This window comes from Littorina saxatilis, linkage group LG2, assembly GCF_037325665.1.
Source record: "Littorina saxatilis isolate snail1 linkage group LG2, US_GU_Lsax_2.0, whole genome shotgun sequence".
Taxonomy (NCBI): domain Eukaryota; kingdom Metazoa; phylum Mollusca; class Gastropoda; order Littorinimorpha; family Littorinidae; genus Littorina; species Littorina saxatilis.
The window spans coordinates 57,646,224-57,665,794 of record NC_090246.1 but is presented as its reverse complement, the minus strand read 5'-3'; the positions used below and the strand labels follow the sequence as shown (position 1 = coordinate 57,665,794).

Here is a 19,571-nt window from a genome sequence, read left to right as displayed (position 1 = left end):
AATGTTTTGTTTTGTTTAGTCGTGAATTTTCACTGGTCTATGTCGAATGTCTTCGGAATTTACATATGAAAAATAAAATTTGATCGAATTCAAGTCAAGTTTGTATTCCCCACCTGCGAAACAGGTAGGTCGGTCGTGAGAAATGAGACAGACACGATTTCCCTTTTTAGCCACATTGCAATAGACAAAGGCACCAGTACAAAAACACACAAAGAAATCCAGTTAAAAGTACATTAGAAACCAAAGAACAGAGATAGATGAACACACTTAGTTAAAAAAAACCAATGAATGTGTTTATATTTAGTCGATACAATCGCATATGAAGTAAACGGTCTTTTTTCTAAATGTGTCTGTCTCAAAAACATTAATTACAAATCTGTTCAGTTTGAATGGCTGTCAAAAAGGTTTGGACGTAAAATGCTTTTAATAAGTAGGAATTTCCATCAAAGGTTGACATGAAATGGTTTTGAATGGCTAACTACGGCTTATTCTACTTGCGCTTAGTCATTTTGTCACTCGGGCAAGGTGTCTGTCCCATTTTTTCTCACGACCGCCCTACAGACAAATCGTCTGTTATAACTGCCATACACAGCAAATTGTCATGATGCGACCAATTTCACACTTCCTATCCGTTGTCAGGCAGATGATCAACTGGCTGACTAAAGAATTTTTCGGCATGTGTTTATTTCAGAACACCAGACCAGGGAACTCCTGTTTTGCACTTTGAGTATTCTCAAACAAAGTTGGTGTATTTTCAAAAAAATGAGCGTACCCCACACAGCGTTTGCACATCCATGATTAAAACATGCCTCATGCGCGTCCGACACACCGTTAATTAAGTTTACCTATAAATTTAAAACAAATGCTTTTTTCAATTTTTACTGACAAAAACTGTACCGTATTTGACAGACTACAAGCCGCGACTTTCAAAAAAAAATTGCATTGCGGCTTATAAAATGATGCGGCTAAAACGTTACCTGAACTTGAATAGCATTCACCTAATGGAAGTCGCCGCGGATTTTCATTTCGCTCGATTAGTGATTAACGGTACTTTATTAGCTCTCTACTCAAGGATCGGCGCTTTTCTCTTTCTTTCGCAAATCTTCGTTTGTCAACAAGTCGTAGTGACAAGCGTACAGAGAAACACCGGATGTATCAGGATCTCGCGCGCGCGAGATTTCTTTTTGCTTTTTGCTGTGTCTCGCGATAGTTGGAGGAGCGAGAGCCGCCATTATGTGTTTTCATCTGCTCGAAATGTGCGCAAAAGTCGTAAATCATCCCAAACAAGAGGCGAAGCCATCAAGGCTCACGTAAGAAATCGACAAACAGTAACACAAACTCAATCACTCCGTCACACAGACACAGACACAGACACAGACACAGACACAGACACACAGAAAGAGCATAGGTGAAACTGTGCAAGAAAGCGAGACACTAGATCTAGATCTGTCTGTCTGCATGTAGCCTACTTACAGGGACACGACTGCCAACTAGTCTCGGCCCGCTCAAAATAATAATGACCGAGACTTTCAGTACTTCCTTCGCGTGACGTCTAACCCTCTTACGTCATAATGTGACGTCAATGTAATGTGACGTCTTCAAATGTTAGAGTTTCTACCACAGACATACACACGCACGCACGCACGCACAGACAGACAAAGTTACGATCGCATAGGCTACACTTACGTGAGCCAAAAAGCTTATTCCGGGCGGGACTACATGTGTGTGTTGGTTACAAATTGTGTGTGTGTGTGATATTTTTCTTCAAACTTTTTCACTTTTCTTCTTTGTTTCACTTGTTTATTCTCGGAGCCGATTTCGCCAAATACCGTACTTTGGTTTGCCTGGTTGTTTTGATTGATTGACACGATCCGATTATATTTTTTTCGACGGCGGCTAATATAGTGACGTAATCATGTGCCAAAATACTGGATCGGCTTCAGGATGGGCTTGTGAAGAAAAGTAGTCTAGGAATTTTTCTCGTCGTATTTTTTTCCCACTGACCGTACTGAGCGTATTCTCGACAATCATGCATACAAAATACGGCGAAATCGTATGGGTTCCCAGGTCTGGAACACGTTATTTTCTGTCTGTCTCTGAAAACCTTGAATTCTCACGACCGCCCGGCACTATTGACGGTCATTTCTTACCAAATGTTAAACACGTCACGGCCAATCCGGCCTCTCCCATAATGCAACAGAAAAAGGGGCGGGGCTTAGCAAAAATAGCACAACGCGTGGCACGCGATGTAAACACGAACAGGCCAAAGTGCACTGGGGACGCGGGGGCATCAGGGCGCTCTAATAAATCAGCTTCAATGTTATGGTCAATAAAAAAAGCACAAGATAGTGTCCACAAGCTCTTTGTTTGGATTTCCTTCTCCCAAAAATGTTTTAACCTTTTGAACTTGGGCGTAAATAAGATTAATTTCCTCTCTCTCACCGCTAAACTGAATTTTACCATCTGGCTTTCTGTCTGTGCGAGCAGCATTTCTTCTTTTCAGCTTCTTCAGAGTTTTTCACATATTTTCGTTTCTGAACATTTGTGATATCTTGCATATTGATTGCGTATTTTGTTTATATTTACAATACAATTGAACTTTCACACAGAGAACCTTTGTGTCAAAGAAATCAGTCACACAGAGAGAAACAGAATAACAATGTCAAGGCTGTAGATGTCAGGCTAGTCAAACGGACAAAATGAAACTTAGTCTTGGTTGCTGTAACTCAGTCACCGCTATGATGGTACTTTCGCTGATATTAACAGAAAAACAACACAGAATCAGCCAAAACCGCGAACAATAAACAAGTTTAGTACGTCACAACGTCAATGAACAGAATTCTCGAGTCAATTTTTGCATCAGACTCTGACTAAGTGAGTGGGGCAAGCGTCAAACACCACTGAAATGAGGAGGGAAATCTTGGCGCATTTTTTTGGCGGAATACTTGAACAAACCAATCATTTTCAAACTGACCAAGGACAAAAACAGGCTTGTGAACCGAATGGTGAGGGGGGAGGGTACCTCGAAATGTGTGGGTGATGATTTCACATCACCAGTCCATTGCTGCAGTCTTAGTATAGTAGCTCCACCGACCACTGTCCCCTCCGCCCTCCCCCCTCCCGTTCGTTCCCCCTTTCAACCCCCTACCACCTTGGAATAAACTGCAGAAGACCATTTGCATATCCTGGATTCTTCCATTTGTGTTGCCAGGGGCGACCCAAGATCCGAGTCCCTTTGTTTCCCATGTCCACTTAGAACAAACCGAGTTTAGATTACCCCTTTCTGTTTTGAAAGTAAACTTGCCCATCCTGTGAGGCACTTTCAGGGACAGTAATTATAGTTAGCGGAACCATGTAGACGAAGTCAACGGTGATAATCTACGTAGTGTATACGCATACTTTGGAACACGGTCTGTTATTCCACCCAGCGAGAGCCTCTAACACAATCAGTGTTGTCGACAGATGGCGGGAAAACCTGAGTGTTTCACATTCCAACATCCGATGGTGATAGTAACTTAGTAAGGGCCAGGCTGCGGTCTGTAAGCTGTATTGCACTGACATCTCTTTCTGTCTGTGGAAATAAATGGCGAAATTTGATTTAACACTTCTCAACTTTTAAGTGACCAGGAGAACGCAATAAGGAGACTATTTACTGAGAATCAGTGGCCATTTGAAACTCGAAGGTGTGTAATAAAAGATTCGACTTGTGTACCAAGAGGTGCTGGGCCATCATCGTGTGACCTCGATACAGAGGCGCTAGGCTGTCTCTCGTGTGTGTAGTACCGTTAGGGTGCAGACGTGGTTATCTGATCCTGGAGGCGATGGTGAAAGCGGAGACACGGGTCCTAGTACAGGGCTCTCCTCTGGGGTAGGCCAGTGTGCCTTTTGTTTTTGCAGCCCTTGTGTGACAAATCCGGCATCGCCAGAGGTGGCTAGGTACAGGCCAATTGCCACACCGCAGGAATTCCGGCGTTAGAAAAGTACTCTACAAGAAGTATTGGTCCATGCTAGACCGACGCGGTGCTTGGAATTGTGCATTGTACTTGGCGAAAAAGACGTCTTCCTTACATCAAGACAATCCAACACGGGTAAACATTAACCGAGAAATGATGCCCGACTGTGTGCTCAAATTAGTGAGAGAGCTTTATCCCAACCCCACAGGAATACCCTATCAAGGCCACAACTGGTGGTAAAGGTTAGTTGCATTTCTTTCTTCATATCCGATGTAACAAATACACATGCACCTGAGACAGCATGTTCTGGAACCAAATTGCCGCATGCCACGTGTTTTGCTATTTTTGGAACGCATGGTGTAAATCTGTGACGTCGGAGAGTGTTGACTCCGCCCTTTTCTTTGAACAAGATCCCCATTGAAATGTTTGTTTACAAATATCTTCTTTATTATGGAGAATTAACCTTATCTAAGTGCATAGGGCGGTAAATGTGTGAAAACCAGCTGTGTGAACAAAAAATCTGACACCGTAACTCATGCTTAACTGAGATATTAAAGAAAATGTAGGAGCAGTATTTGTCCGTTGCCTGCAAGAGGTTTGAAATGATTTGCCAACGCAGAAGGTCAGGCTCCTTATATACTCCTGCCGGGCCTTTAAGCAGATTCATGTGTAAAATAACAACATTCAATGACTGTGTCTGATCAATGCCAGTGTTTTTTTCAATCCTTGAATGCACTGCATTGTGAATGTTGTGGTCAAGTGAGAGTTTTATAGACATCGCCGTACGTTTTTCAACACTTTGATAACGTCAGACAGCAGATTGAAAACGTTCCAACTTGAAAAGACAGCCAGTCACGATCATATAATCGTAGGGAATCAATAGTTGCTTTGTTTGTTTACTTTCAAGTGCTTTTAAAAGTTTGATTTTTGTCATGGTTATTGTTGCATATGTGCGTGCGTGCGCGTGTCAGTGTGGATGAATATAGGGTAAGTGTATCCAATTCCGACCGACTTTGGGGGTACCTAATCCGACCGATTTTCCAAGTCACTTTAATGATGAGGTTCATACGTCATCCCAACAAAAAGAATGTTATTCATACAAGGGCCATTCATGAACCGGTTCATGACGCGAAGTCACGAACCAATCGTTTCGTCACGAGAGTTAATTGTGTCATATGCACCACAGGTTGTCTGATACTTGGCGTCATTTTTACATTTAGTCAAGTTATGACTAAATGTTTTAACATCGAGGGGGGAATCGAGACGAGGGTCATGGTGTATGTGTGTGTACGTGTGTCTGTGCGTGTGTGTGTGTGTGTGTGTGTGTAGAGCGATTCAGACTAAACTACTGGACCGATCTTTATGAAATTTGACATGAGAGTTCCTGGGTATGATATCCCCGGACGTTTTTTTCATTTTTTCGATAAATGTCTTTGATGACGTCATATCCGGCGTTTCGTGAAAGTTGAGGCGGCACTGTCACGCCCTCATTTTTCAACCAAATTGGTTGAAATTTTGGTCAAGTAATCTCCGACGAAGCCCGGACTTCGGTATTGCATTTCAGCTTGGTGGCTTAAAAATTAATTAATGACTTTGGTCATTAAAAATCTGAAAATTGTAAAAAAAAAAATTTTTTTATAAAACGATCCAAACTTACGTTCATCTTATTCTCCATCATTTTCTGATTCCAAAAACATATAAATATGTTATATTTGCATGAAAAACAAGCTCTGAAAATTAAATATATAAAAATTATGATCAAAATTTCTTTTTCGAAATCAATTTAAAAACACTTTCATCTTATTCCTTGTCGGTTCCTGATTCCAAAAACATATAGATATGATATGTTTGGATTAAAAACACGCTCAGAAAGTTAAAACGAAGAGAGGTACAGAAAAGCGTGCTATCCTTCTCAGCGCAACGAATACCCCGCTCTTCTTGTCAATTTCACTGCCTTTGCCACGGGCGGTGGAGTGACGATGCTACGAGTATACGGTCTTGCTGCGTTGCGTTGCCTTCAGTTTCATTCTGTGAGTTCGACAGCTACTTGACTAAATGTTGTATTTTCGCCTTACGCGACTTGTTACATTTAGTCAAGTTTTGACTAAATGTTTTAACATAGAGGGGGAATCATGACGAGGGTCGTGGTGTATGTGTGTGTGTGTGTCTGTCTGTGTGTGTGTGTGTAGAGCGATACAGAGTAAACTACTGGACCGATCTTTATGAAATTTGACATGAGAGTTCCTGGGTATGATATCCCCAGATATTTTTTTATTTTTTTCGATAAATGTCTTTGATGACGTCATATTCGGCTTTTTGTAAAAGTTGAGGCGGCACTGTCACACCCTCATTTTTCAATCAAATTGATTGAAATTTTTGCCAAGCAATCTTCGACGAAGGCCGGAATTTGGTATTGCATTTCAGCTTGGAGGCTTAAAAATTAATTAATGACTTTGGTCATTAAAAATCTGAAAATTGTAATTAAAATTATTTTTTTTATAAAATGATCCAAAATTACGTTTATTTTATTCTTCATCATTTTCTGATTCCAAAAACATGTAAATATGTTATATTCGGATTAAAAACAAGCTCTGAAAATTAAAAATATAAAAATTATGATTAAAATAAAATTTCCGAAATCGATTTAAAAACAATTTCATCTTATTCCTTGTCGGTTCCAGATTCCAAAAACATATAGATATATGTTTGGATTAAAAACACGCTCAGAAAGTTAAAACAAAGCGTACAGAAAAGCGTGCTATGCAGCACAGCGCAACCACTACCGCACTAAACAGGCTCGTTAATTTCACTGCCTTTTGCATGAGCGGCGGACTACGGTCATTGTGAAAAAATGCAGTGCGTTCAGTTTCATTCTGTGAGTTCCACAGCTTGACTAAAATGTAGTAATTTCGCCTTACGCGACTTGTTTTAACTTTCCAAATGCCAAACTTTAGGGCAGTGTTTTTAACTCACCTGAATAATGGTGAGTATTAGGATTCACATGTGTCCGTCCCCATGTCTAAGACAAACAAGAAGAGCAAACGCTCGATCGAGTCACTTTCGCAGTTCTGAATATTATATGAGGCATCAGATGGACAGGAAGAAATTGCTATTCACAACACAATGAGTCACGTTCACATAAAATTTGAGCCCGGTCACTTTTATAGTTTCCGAGAAAAGCCCAACGTTAAGTTGTGTGTTGCCGAACAGAAAAGGCTAGTTATCTCCCTTGTTTTTCTGATAACGTTCGTAAAAGGCTACAGATGTAAATACTTTGATGTAAAGAATAATCCTACAAAGTTTCAATCACATCCGATGAACTTTGTCAAAGATATAAAATGTCTAATTTTTCCTTTGACGCTGACCTGTGACCTTGAAAAAGGTCAAAGGTCAACGAAACCATCGTTAAAGTGTAGAGGTCATTGGAGGTCACGACTAAACAAAATATGAGCCCGATCGCTTTGATAGTTTCCGAGAAAAGTCCAACGTTAAGGTGGTGTCTACGGACGGACGGCCGGCCGGACGGCCGGCCGGACAGACTAACACTGACCGATTACATAGAGTCACTTTTTCTCAAGTGACTTAAAAACCTTAACGTTGGGGTTATCTCTGATGTTTTTGAAGCTAGACCTCTAAAACTGTGCACACTTTTAGGGTGTGATGATCTCATCTTGCTCTAAGTAGGGCCAACACTCTCGATGGTCTGCATCTCCTCAACTTGGATTAAAAAAAAAAGATCAAAGTGTGCGCTGATGTTCAAGTGGAAATGGCAAGACTCAGAATCAGAGAACAGCCCTTGGTTGTTGTTAACCACCTTTTCACCATTGGCTAAGGTTACCTCTTCCTCTCTGATTCTTGTGCCAATTAAGGTTCAGTCTGCAGTGGATATACTGGGACAGCGTCCAGGTACTATGCCACAGTTCAGTCTGTAGTGGATATACTGGGACTGCGTCCATGGAACTATGCCACAGTTCAGCCTGTAGTTGATATACTGGGACAGCGTTCAGGTACTATATCACAGTTCAGTCTGTAGTGGATATGTACTCGGACAGCGTCCAGGTACTATGCCACAGTTCAGCCTGTAGTGGATATACTGGGACAACGTCCAGGCACTATGCCACAGTTCAGTTTGTAGAAGATATACCGGGACTGCGTCCAGGTACTACAGCAGTCCCTGCAATGTACGGCCCCCGGCGTGAGCGGACACCTGACATGTACGGACACATTTGCTCGGCACGGAGTGTTTTCCTTCTATATTTGCCCCCCCTTAAACGGACACCTGCAAAACGTGGACGCGGACACTCATTTTCGGTCCCAACAGCAGGTCATACCTCCAATGTACGGACAGACCATCGTCAAATTTTCACCACAAAATCGATAACAGAGCAGTCCGGCTCTTGGTACAAAGATCACAGCCGCAATGGCGTGATGACAGTCACTGATAACTTGAGTGCACGTGTACCCATCAGAAGGGGGGGTAGTTTTGGTCAGGAGTGGAGTACATGTATGCGAAGATGCCAACATGAAACTGCACTGTGCTCTTTATTCTTGTCTGTTGGACGTAATCAACAGAAACCACAGTCGATGAAGGTCCTGAGCGAAAGAGAGTGAAAAACCGGCCACAGTTCTCAGCATCGTGTGTCTGTATGTAAACTCTTTCATTGACAAGATACTCTCGTTTCCCCTCAGCCTTGACCAGTGAATCGGTTGCCTAATCTGTGAACCCTTCAGTTGTCTTGCTTTGTCAAAAGTTACACAGTCAACTGGTTTTGCTCTGAGTGAACAGTGCAGCTGGCCTCTCTGGCCACAGCCCCAAACAGTACATGGCTGGAGGGAGTGAGAGAGGGGGGGGGGGGGGGGGTGGAGGGGTAGCTGGCTAAACTCTGTGGGGTGTCTGGTGTCACTACATGTTAGCAGGAAGAGCATTGGAGAGAAATAGAGAGGTGTACTCTTCCACACAATTTCCAAGCATCAGTTGTCACGGCTTGGGCTAGGCATTAGTGAGGGAGAGTGGGAGCTGTGTTATGTACAGTGTATTTCCGACTGAAGAGTGAAAAAAAAGTCACTGCCATGCCACATGATCGGCATGCAGTCAATAAAGCCAGACAAGAAGAAAATAAATTACATGATTATGACATTCAGCTCTATCTGCTGCTATTTATTCAAACTGGTTTTCAAGCTTATTCTTGCAAAGCATCTGCACACGCTCCTCTGTGCTGTGTTTGTGTGGCTGCTTTCGTATGTCAGTGCATGGTGAGTGTGTTCACTGCCTTGAGGATTTATTTGATCTCTTCTTTTCAACACTTTTCATACAAATCATTTTTACAGAACGTTTAAAGAAGTATTAGGAGTTTGTTGTTATTGTTTAGTAGCCACAAGAAGTGATTAGCATTGACTCAATCCTGTTGTTTGTGTGTCTCTGTGTGAGTGTATGGCGGAGGGGGTGGTGTGGTCACCCCTCCCGTGACTGGACACCTGCAATGTACGGACACTTTTGCTATGGCCCAAGGGTGTCCGTTCATGAGAGGGACTGCTGTATGCCACAGTTCAGTCTGTAGTGGATATACTGGGACTGCGTCCAGGTACTATGCCACAGTTCAGTCTGCAGTGGATATACTGGGACTGCGTCCATGGAACTATGCCACAGTTCAGTCTGTAGTGGATATACTGGGACAGCGTCCAGGTACTATGTCACAGTTCTGTCTGTAGTGGATATACTGGGACTGCGTCCAGATACTATGCCACAGTTCAGTCTGTAGTGGATATACTGACACAGCGTCCAATTACTATGCCACAGTTCACTCTGTAGTGGATATACTGGGACAGCGTCCAGGTACTATATCACAGTTCAGTCTGTAGTGGATATATACTAGGACTGCTTTTTCTTTATTTGGTGTTAAACGTCGTTTTCAACCGTTCAAGGTTATATCGCGACAGGGAAAGGGGGGAGATGGGATTTTTAAAGTTAGTTTTATTGGTCTACATTTGGGGGGAAAAAAAAGAAGAAAAAAAAAAAAATCCCTACCTACCTACCCTATTTTTTTTTTTGGGCCTAAAAGGAGAAACAGAATTGTTAGTCGCCTCTTACGACATGCAGGGGAGCATCGGGTACATTTTTCCCTTCAGTCTGTAGTGGATACTAGGACTGCATTAAGGTACTCTGCCACAGTCTTTGACGACGTCTTTTCCGTTTTTGTGATAGTTGGGGCGGAACTGTCAGTGTCAAGTAATCTTTGACTCAGTCGGGATTTTGATATTGCATTAGAGCTAGGTAGCTTGAAAATAAGCGAATAAGTCATCAATAACAAATATTTCATTACAGATTCAAACATTACTGCATTGTACTTCTTATCTTTTTCTGATTTAAAATATATATACATATGTAATGTTTACTTTAAAAACACGTTCAGAATTAAAGAAAACAGGTTGAGTATGCTTTGCGGAGACGAGTGTGACCCGTGACGGTTTTCAGGTATGGTTAACCGAGACTATCTGAATTTAGTCTCGCCGATGACGTTTTTTTGAGTTTATCCTTCAATTTGATGCCTATAGATTGACTACAGGTTTATATCGCTTCACGCGACTTGTTTTACATTTCGTCAAGTTATGAAAGTTCAGAATTGTATTATTAAATTTGTTACATAACATTCTAAAAATTGCAAATAATAATAACACTTTTGATTACAGATTCAAAAGTCATTGCATTGTATCCTTTCGATTTCCTGGATCCCAATGTATAAACAGATATGTCATGCCTAGTGTGAAAATCTGCTGAAATGAGAAAAATCGCCTTTTTTGTTCATATGCATCGCGGAGGCAACCCGTCTCGGTCTTCTGGTTTCGGATAGCCAAATCTCACTAGCATTGTTAATGACTCGTCCCTGATTCCAATGTTGATCTTTTAGTTTCAAACCAACTTAATGTTTTATTATCGCTTCACATGACTTGTTCCGTATTTTTTTCGCAATGATGATGTCACCATTTAGAGGGTAGGGTTACATTTTCAGGTATTTATTTCTAAGAATATGCAACTTTTTTTCCAAGATCGTTTTTTTTTTTTTAATGGTCAATGATTCTACTTAAAAAAAAAAAATAAAAAAAAAAAAGAGAAATTGAGTGCAATTAACATTGTTACTTTTTGAAGGTATGCTCATGACGTGCATCACAGCGAAAGAGCAGTTCAGAAGAACGGAATTCCCATAATTAGTCCTTATTTGCTGCTTTTTTTCACCGAACTCGGAAATGATATTTTGCTTGCATTGTTATTGCTTAATTTATTAAAGCCTCTGGACAATATTCTTTGAATAAATGGTTATCCAATTCTGTTTAAGTCTATCCCTTTGTTTGATAGAGTACTGTAACAAGATATCACATTATGTCGACAAGAATGCGTCTGCATACAAGTTTTTGTCTTGATTCCATCCAGGAGGATGTAAGGCTTTAATAAAAACATTATTTCAAAGGTCTCTGTCAAGATTGATTTTGTTGAAAAAAAAGGAAGTCTGTAATTGAAGATTGTCAAACCTGCCTACAGTGAAAACAAAATCCTGAATACCTGCCTCCCCACCAATGAAACAACATCCGGGAGTAAAACTGTGATTATCATACTACAGACCTGTTTTACCCCTAGGTGTCCTTTGAGTAGTCTGGGGGTCCAAAATGAGTAGTTCGGTAACTTAATGAGTAGTTTTCAACTTTGCGTGAAGAAATAAAATCAACTGCTCGCATGCATACTTGTAAATAAAACAAATGCCTCAAGAAATTGCACAACAGAACAATGTGGTACTGGTAGCCATGCTGCTACAAATGTACAATGTTCTCAAGAGGTTGTCAAAATATTACTACCCTTTAGCTGCATTGTACATCAGTATGTTAGTGTTCACACGCACTGCAAGTTGACATAATCAAATCCCCAACATAAAACAGAGCCTTTCATAATGAAACACGAAACAAGACTTATAAAACTCCAAATTTGAGCCTGCCGATAGAAAGTTTCTCTGAACACTGACAAAATAAGATGGAACTTTCGCTTACAAGTCCATTATGTGAAAAAGGGTAGGAGAACCTTACTAGGCTTAGGTACTTGTCAGTCCCCACTACTACTATCTTCTAGTACTTCAAGATCTTCGTCTGTTTCACTCTCTTCGAAGAAGACATGATCGCGGCAATATGGCGGACGCGTTCAATTAGTTGGGCGCCCGCTCTTCACACTTAGAGTACTGGCTTGCGAGCAATGCTCATTACGATTCTTTGAAGCGGGCGGCTGTGCTTCTGAACGTGACAAGCAGAGAAAAGACAGCTGGGCAAAAAGTTGCATCGGACTTTTGCCGCAACCGAAAAAAGTAGTCGGAAGAAATAACAAGAAGGGCAAAGCCCATACGACTCACATGCTTTACACATTTTTCCTACCAAAATACATGTGACCTTGACCCAAGGTCAAGGTCATCCAAGGTCATGCAACACAAAGCTGTTAATTCAAGACATAGGAAGTACAATGGTGCTTATTGGCTCTTTCTACCATGAGATATGGTCACTTTTAGTGGTTCACTACCTTATTTTGGTCACATTTCATAAGGGTCAAAGTGACCCTGACCTTGATCATATGTGACCAAATGTGTCTCATGATGAAAGCATAACATGTGCCCCACATAATTTTTAAGTTTGAAACAGTTATCTTCCATAGTTCAGGGTCAAGGTCACTTCAAAATATGTATACAATCCAACTTTGAAGAGCTCCTGTGACCTTGACCTTGAAGCAAGGTAAACCAAACTGGTATCAAAAGATGGGGCTTACTTTGCCCTATATATCATATATAGGTGAGGTATTCAATCTCAAAAACTTCAGAGAAAATGTGAAAAATAGCTGTTTTTTAGGCAACATTCATGGCCCCTGCGACCTTGACCTTGAAGCAAGGTCAAGATGCTATGTATGTTTTTTGGGGCCTTGTCATCATACACCATCTTGCCAAATTTGGTACTGATAGACTGAATAGTGTCCAAGAAATATCCAACGTTAAAGTTTTCCGGACGGACGGACGACTCGGGTGAGTACATAGACTCACTTTTGCTTCGCATGTGAGTCAAAAATACGTAGAAAATGATCACAATGGATAGTTTTTTTTATTTCTATTATTATTCTCTTTATTAGTTACGTAGTTTAAATTTGTTTTTGTAGTTTTCTATGGTCAAAACGTAGTGTAAACAGGTCTGATACTATTAACTAATGGCTCCCTCCTCAATCTAATTTTCCCCAAGTCCTTATGCAAATAATTTGCTTTAAATTCTAACGTTCTGTGCCTAGAGCAGCCAGGTCATATTTATGTTAGCGAGTCAGTGTGCATGCAGTACTTGTTGTGCACAAAGTCTTTACACCTCGTTTTCCCTACTGTACAATGTGCTGGACTAGCATAGATTACGACAGCTCAATCTAACAGATTTACATAAATACAAAGTTTAAAAGTGGACACCGGCTGACGCCATATGGTTGTCGCCTTTTGCTTGTAATTGATTTATAAGTAGAAAAGCATAATTAATTTCCAATAGCAGCCTATATCTTTATGATTAACCCTTAGGCTGGTTGTCGCGACATATGTCGCGCTACTTTACGTATACTGTCACCTGGTTGTCATGTCACCTGGTTGTCACAACATATGTCGCTCTACTGGCTCAGTCTGTTTGGTCGGTTCCGATTACCTCCCATGGCTGCGAAAACCTATATGACTGTTTTTTGTTATTTTTCTCTCTGTTATTGTTAATTCACCAGTGGCTATGTAACATGTGTTACAGAATTGCACCAGTGTAAGGGTTAAAAATCCGAAGCAACTCAAATGTATTTTTTGCGTACACAGACCTGTTTACCCCCATAAGTGTTTTGGAGTAATGCTCAGCCCCAAAAATAGTAATCCTGGCACAAAAATAGTAATCATCCAGCATTCGTCGCCAATTACAACGCATATGACAACTGTGTCTGCGAAACGCAATCATGCACATAGATTCACAAACAAAACACATCAGTCAGTTTTTGTAGTCATCATAATTTCAAAGAAGATCACATCAAAAGCACATGCATCACTGATTCTTTTTCTTTTGCTCGTAGTAGGCCTTTTTCAGTGTGTCAAGCGCTTCTCTACTGTACTTGCGCTTGCCGAATGAGTGAGGGCGAGACTTCACCACTAGAATAAGGCTCTCCAGCGTCTCATCAGACAAGACATAATCTCTGGTCAGTCCTGTGCTCTTTCACCCCATTTTGCCATTGAAAAAAACCAATGCCAAACATGTGAATTGATAAAAAAAAAAATTTTTTTTTTTAAACATTTTTTTTATTTATGAAAATCGTAGTCTTGACACGGATAGCGGAATGGCGTATTTTTTGCAGAAAATCGTAATAAATTACGCCAAAATCGTAAGGGTAAACAGGTCTGCGTACATTATGTGATTTAAATTATGCCGACGTACTATCATCCCCTTCAACTTACTGTTTTGAAGACATCTATCTCCACAACATTGGAAGCATCTTGCTGACAGGTATCAGTATAGAACTCGTAGAGCTTCACCAGTGACAACACGCTGTCAGCTCTCTTCTCCAAGTTGCTGTCCAACCTGCACAACATAATGTGCACTTTACATATAAAGATTAAAATTAAATGAAGCTGTCCCCTGCTGAACTTTATTTAAATAATAAATATGTTCACCGTGTCACTTAAACAGCTGCTGAAATCAAACACAGGGATGTTGCCACAAATTCATACCTATAGGACAAATGTCCTGAGCTCTTCGGCATCAATAGGACATTTGACTGCTTTTAGACATTTTAATAGGACATTATAATTTTGTGCAAAACACAAAATCATGATCACACACAATCAATATATGCACCAACATTGTGTGCGTATATTGTTTTATCACTTTTGTTTCAAACAGGACACACACAAAAAAGAAACAAACAAACTAAAAAGCAACCAAAAACTTCAGCACTCTTACTTTGATTGGCACACAAACTGCATGATTTCCTGATAGAGCTTTTTCTTGACATATTCGACAAAACAGTTTACCTATATAGATGGTCTCTTTGCTGTCAAATTCTAACCAACTAGTACTAAACAGGGTCAACATGAATAGTTAACCTTATTAAAAGACCGTCTGTGCGAATGTCCTGTTGTACCGACACGTACATCTTCAAGTCACGAAACTTTACTTTCCGTGATTGTGGAGGTTTCAGCGGCGACACTATCATTGGCGCTGTCATTTTCTGGAATTATGCTATTGCTAGCCGTGTTTTCCCATGTTCTTCTTGGCCCTAATGTAGCACACGATGCCGTTGAAACGCCAAACGTGTTCAGCTTTTTTGTTTGTTTGGCAGGCTCTAGCTTTTTTCAGTGGCATAATTCAGTGCCGTGCGCTTCAACTCCAACCGAAAGCAAATTAAAGCATATGCGAGCCTTGGTCAGTTGAAGTTGTCTCCCGTACTCCTAACTTCAGTGTGCTGTCAGAAGACGGGTGTACGCAAACAGCTCATACCGCAAACGGTTCGGAAAACGCAAGATCTGCACTGCACAACTTCAGTGCACCTGTACGCGAGAGCGCTCGGTCACTTTTTGAAGATTTTTATTATGAAAGGAAAATTATCAAATAACGCGCTGTCCGAAGGAATGGAGTTCTTATCGGACAATGACCGCGCTCAGTTGAAAACGATAAGACATCTGACCGCTATGCGGCTAAGTGAATCGGACATTTGAGCCTTTTAATCGATCTATGTCCGATGTCCGACGCCTAACGACATCCCTGCAAATAAGCATGTTCTATTCCCTGTGAAAGATAGTAATCATCTAATCACTCCGTGAAAGTATTCCCCTGCAGTTCAGCCTGCTGTATGCAACTCTGGCAAATGTATACAGCTAAAAGGCTTATAAGACTGAGCAATATTAATTATCATCCAAAATTTCTACCCAGCATCTGCAAGAGGAAAACGAAAATTATACAATTTGTATAAATCTAACAATTTCTTATCATACAGGACTGCCTGCCTGTAATGTAAAGCTACATTGCAGAACCCTCCCTCTGGCTTATTCTTCGTTATGCCTTGAGACCCATATCCAGGGACACTTTAAAGGTGTTATATGACATTGACATTGTTATCACTGGTCCATAGTATAAAACGTTGAAAAGAGAGGGTTGTGTCAATGAGTGGGTACCAATACATAAGCATCAGTCAACTCTGTTTCACCCTTTCATTAATCCAAAGAAAAAAGAGAATACAGAGACAACCACTAGCTTAATTACCAAGCATCCAACTTAAGTTCTCCAGGAGGGAGAGTACGCTTCCTCTTCTCCACCAGCACTTCTCCGTCAAGTCCTTTCAACATCGCCTGTCCGCTTGGCACTTTTCGCTTCAAGGGGGACGCAGCGCCTGCCGCAGTCACAGGAGGCGGTGCAGCAGGGGGAGGGGAGTTTTCACTATCTCCCTCCACATCAGCAGCACTTCCGCCATTCTGCTCATTGCGCTGCTGTTCTCGCTCCAGGTATTCTGCTGTAATCCTCTTTTTGATAACAGGCATTTTCTTTTTTTGGTTTTACCCTGGAAACATAAAACAAATAGTATGAAACTTTCTTTAGAGTGTGAACATTGAACTACAGAATATCTAATCATTTCCCTTTTCAATTATTATACACAGGTATAAACAGACAGAAAATGAGCCCTCCTCTTTTCTCCCTCTCATCCTTCACAAGAGCAATCTGTACATTATCTCTGGCAATGTCGCTAGAGTATATTTAGTATATATAACATAACACAACAGATCAAAGCAAATTAAGGTGATCATCTCAAGCATGAGAAATTACAGTAGTAGAGCACAAAAGACGAATCATGACAACATCTTTAAATTAATACAGTAGTTAGTATATAACATTACCTGCTATTCAGACTTCGTCGTGTGACAGACGTTTTCTTCCACACGAGATTACGTTGATTGTCGTTAGACATCAGCTAATCGAGTGTGGAAGAAAACTATGTCACACGACCAAGTCTGAATAGCATTTATGTCTCACAGCTTCAACAGAGAAGAGAACTAACACGTTTTGCGTACTCACGCTTGACAAATCTGAACACAGGAGCAGCCATTGTGGAGAGATCTACTTTTTGACGGTGTTAGGAAACGCTGCCGTTGCTGAACTTTGGTTCAGTTTTGTGTGTTGCATGTAGTTGACTTATTTGTACTTTGTGGGAAAGTACCAATATTATATTTTGTAAACACAATATTTATGTTTGGACGAGAATGCAGGTGAACTTTCTAGTCCTGTCAAAACAAGTTGTTTACCACGTTGTTTTGAGTCGTGGGTTCGTGGCGTTCGCTCGGATTAAATGCGTCGGCACTTTTGATGTACGTCACAGAGAATGTCACTATTCTAGTCCATGGACAGTTCATCTAATTTTAGTTGTATCATGTTTGGTCTGGAATATTCTCGAGATTGAGTATTTACTATATAGGCCAGCGCGATTTGTATGTTAAAAGGCTTCTACTTTGAGTTCTGCTACGATGTGCAGTTGTATGTATGGAATGCTAAATAAATCCTCGAACTCAATTTGACGAGTTTTTGTCTGCTGCTGTGAAGACGGGCCACGTAGAATAAAGGAACACAACTATACGACATTTGAGAACTTCGTCAATCTCAAGTGTCGTGTAACAGACGGAAGTGACCGAACAACTATGAATGACGTCTCGGTATACATGTGTGAATGACGTCAGAGTCATCGTCACAGTCTGTAGCTTTTGAAGCATCGCATTTTTCATGACGTCTTTCTGTGTCTACATGCGCGAAACGTTTGTTCTTTTCGGGATCTTTGTCATCTATGTTCACAACTCTGTCCTTCTAGATTCAGACTAACAGGCCTCGTGAGCAAGCCACTTTCCAAGGACAGCTAAATTCGCGTATCGAAACAATACTGTCATCTGGGATGTTGTTTTTAGTATTCTCAGTGTTGAAGAATTTGTAAAGAGAAGAAACGATAACAGCAGGAGAAATGAAAGTTGTGTGTGCATTTTTGGGCTTTTGGAGGGATGATTTCGAGTTTGAATCCTTTCTTGCACATGCTCCAAAGCGTGCAACATACAATCTTGCACACGTTTGCTTTAGTAGTGGCAAAGAAGGAAAGCATGTGACATTTAAATATACTAAGGTTCTGATAAAATCATTATTCATTAAACACCACACTTCATACAAACACTCTCACTGTTAAGATTCATGCATAAACAAAAATAACATTGATTACCCTACAGTACGTGGGACTGGGAGTGAGGAGAGGTATTGGAAACAGAATCAAGATGTTCTAACTTCTATTAGTACTTAACTTGAATATCAAGATTACCATTGATTATCTTCCATTAACTTGATTAAGAGCACATGTAGTATTACAACAGTATTACTAAATTATTAGTATTACTATTATTTTCAAGTGCCTGTGAAGTAGAGCATGCCTCTGGTTACTTGATTCTGTCCCATCTTCTTTCAGCTCACCCATGTGAAACGAACACTTGCTGAGCATGTTGGAAGAGATGGTGAGAACTGCTTAGCGGTTTTATATCATAACTTTAAAGTTTAGTCCTACTCCCACTGAGTATGCATTAACTAACAGAGCATCAAACCCCCTATCCTGCAGCTTAAAACCCTACAGACGTAATAAATGAGACCCCCTCTCCCCGCCCCCTCAAAAAAAAGTGAAAAACAAAACAATGGCAGACGGGGTGAAGGTGCAGCGGCCATTGTGCAGCCCCATCCACCACCTCCCCGTCCCAGAGTAGTATGTTTCATCGGATTAGCTTAGGTATTTCGCACGCGATCAGACGGCGAAAAACGCAAGCATTAATGCGTACATATGGTTGTACAAAGGAAATAAGACGTCCCAGTTAAGGCATAAAAGCAAAAAGGTCAAACGAAAATTGCAAATTTCCATGCTTCGGGACTGTTCTGCGTTTGCAAATAAGCTCAGTGGCCTTGGTCTGTCGGCGACTTCGCTGTGCGTGAGCATAATCAAGGTCACTGAACAATCAGGATAATTTTTTGTGCACAAATGCAAAGTACAAAGATACACGTGCAGACAATTTCGCTGAAAATCTGAATAAATACGTATTCCTCACTATACGAACCTTTGCACAAAACTATCCTTAAAATTTTGTAAGAATGAAGTCGACGTGTTTCCCGGTCTGCAGCCGACGCTTCACACACTGTGTTATGTGCGCATGCGCAACATGCAGACTAGTTATGTCGTCTGCTTCTGTTCACGGAACAAGGTTCAACAGTTAATTTATACATTTTTATGCATGGCACCTCTAGAAACAAACCACAGATATTGAAATTTAAAAAAGCAATCTGTTAAACACATTCGAAGAAAAGTTAGAACATCTTTCCCCCTTGGGGCGAAGCCGCATATGACTCTATCCGTCTTGAAGTGAACTGAGTGTTGCTTATTCAACATTGTGACAATTATCATATTTTTCTGATTTATAGAATTATACAATGGAAATTTAAGTTGGAATACTGATTGAAAATAACATCCATCAAATCATCCCCGAATAAACATTAGTTTGTTTGTTTTTTAAATCAACACAAAAACATTCAGTTTAA

The 19,571-nt window shown here is 40.7% G+C and overlaps 1 protein-coding gene across 1 annotated transcript in view; it reads right to left on the bottom strand.

Annotated features, from left to right (window-relative positions):
- LOC138959356 (nucleolar and coiled-body phosphoprotein 1-like) overlaps nucleotides 1-19,208 on the bottom strand; it is a 37,958-nt gene extending 18,750 nt beyond the window's left edge. The window contains exons 1-3 of the mRNA XM_070330786.1: nucleotides 19,094-19,208; nucleotides 16,233-16,527; nucleotides 14,429-14,552 (exon numbers count right to left, since the gene is read on the bottom strand). Coding sequence (XP_070186887.1) covers nucleotides 14,429-14,552; nucleotides 16,233-16,507 — 399 coding nt within the window. The 5' untranslated portion in view covers nucleotides 16,508-16,527; nucleotides 19,094-19,208. The remainder of the gene's footprint in view (nucleotides 1-14,428; nucleotides 14,553-16,232; nucleotides 16,528-19,093) is intronic.
- Nucleotides 19,209-19,571: the final 363 nt, after the last annotated feature.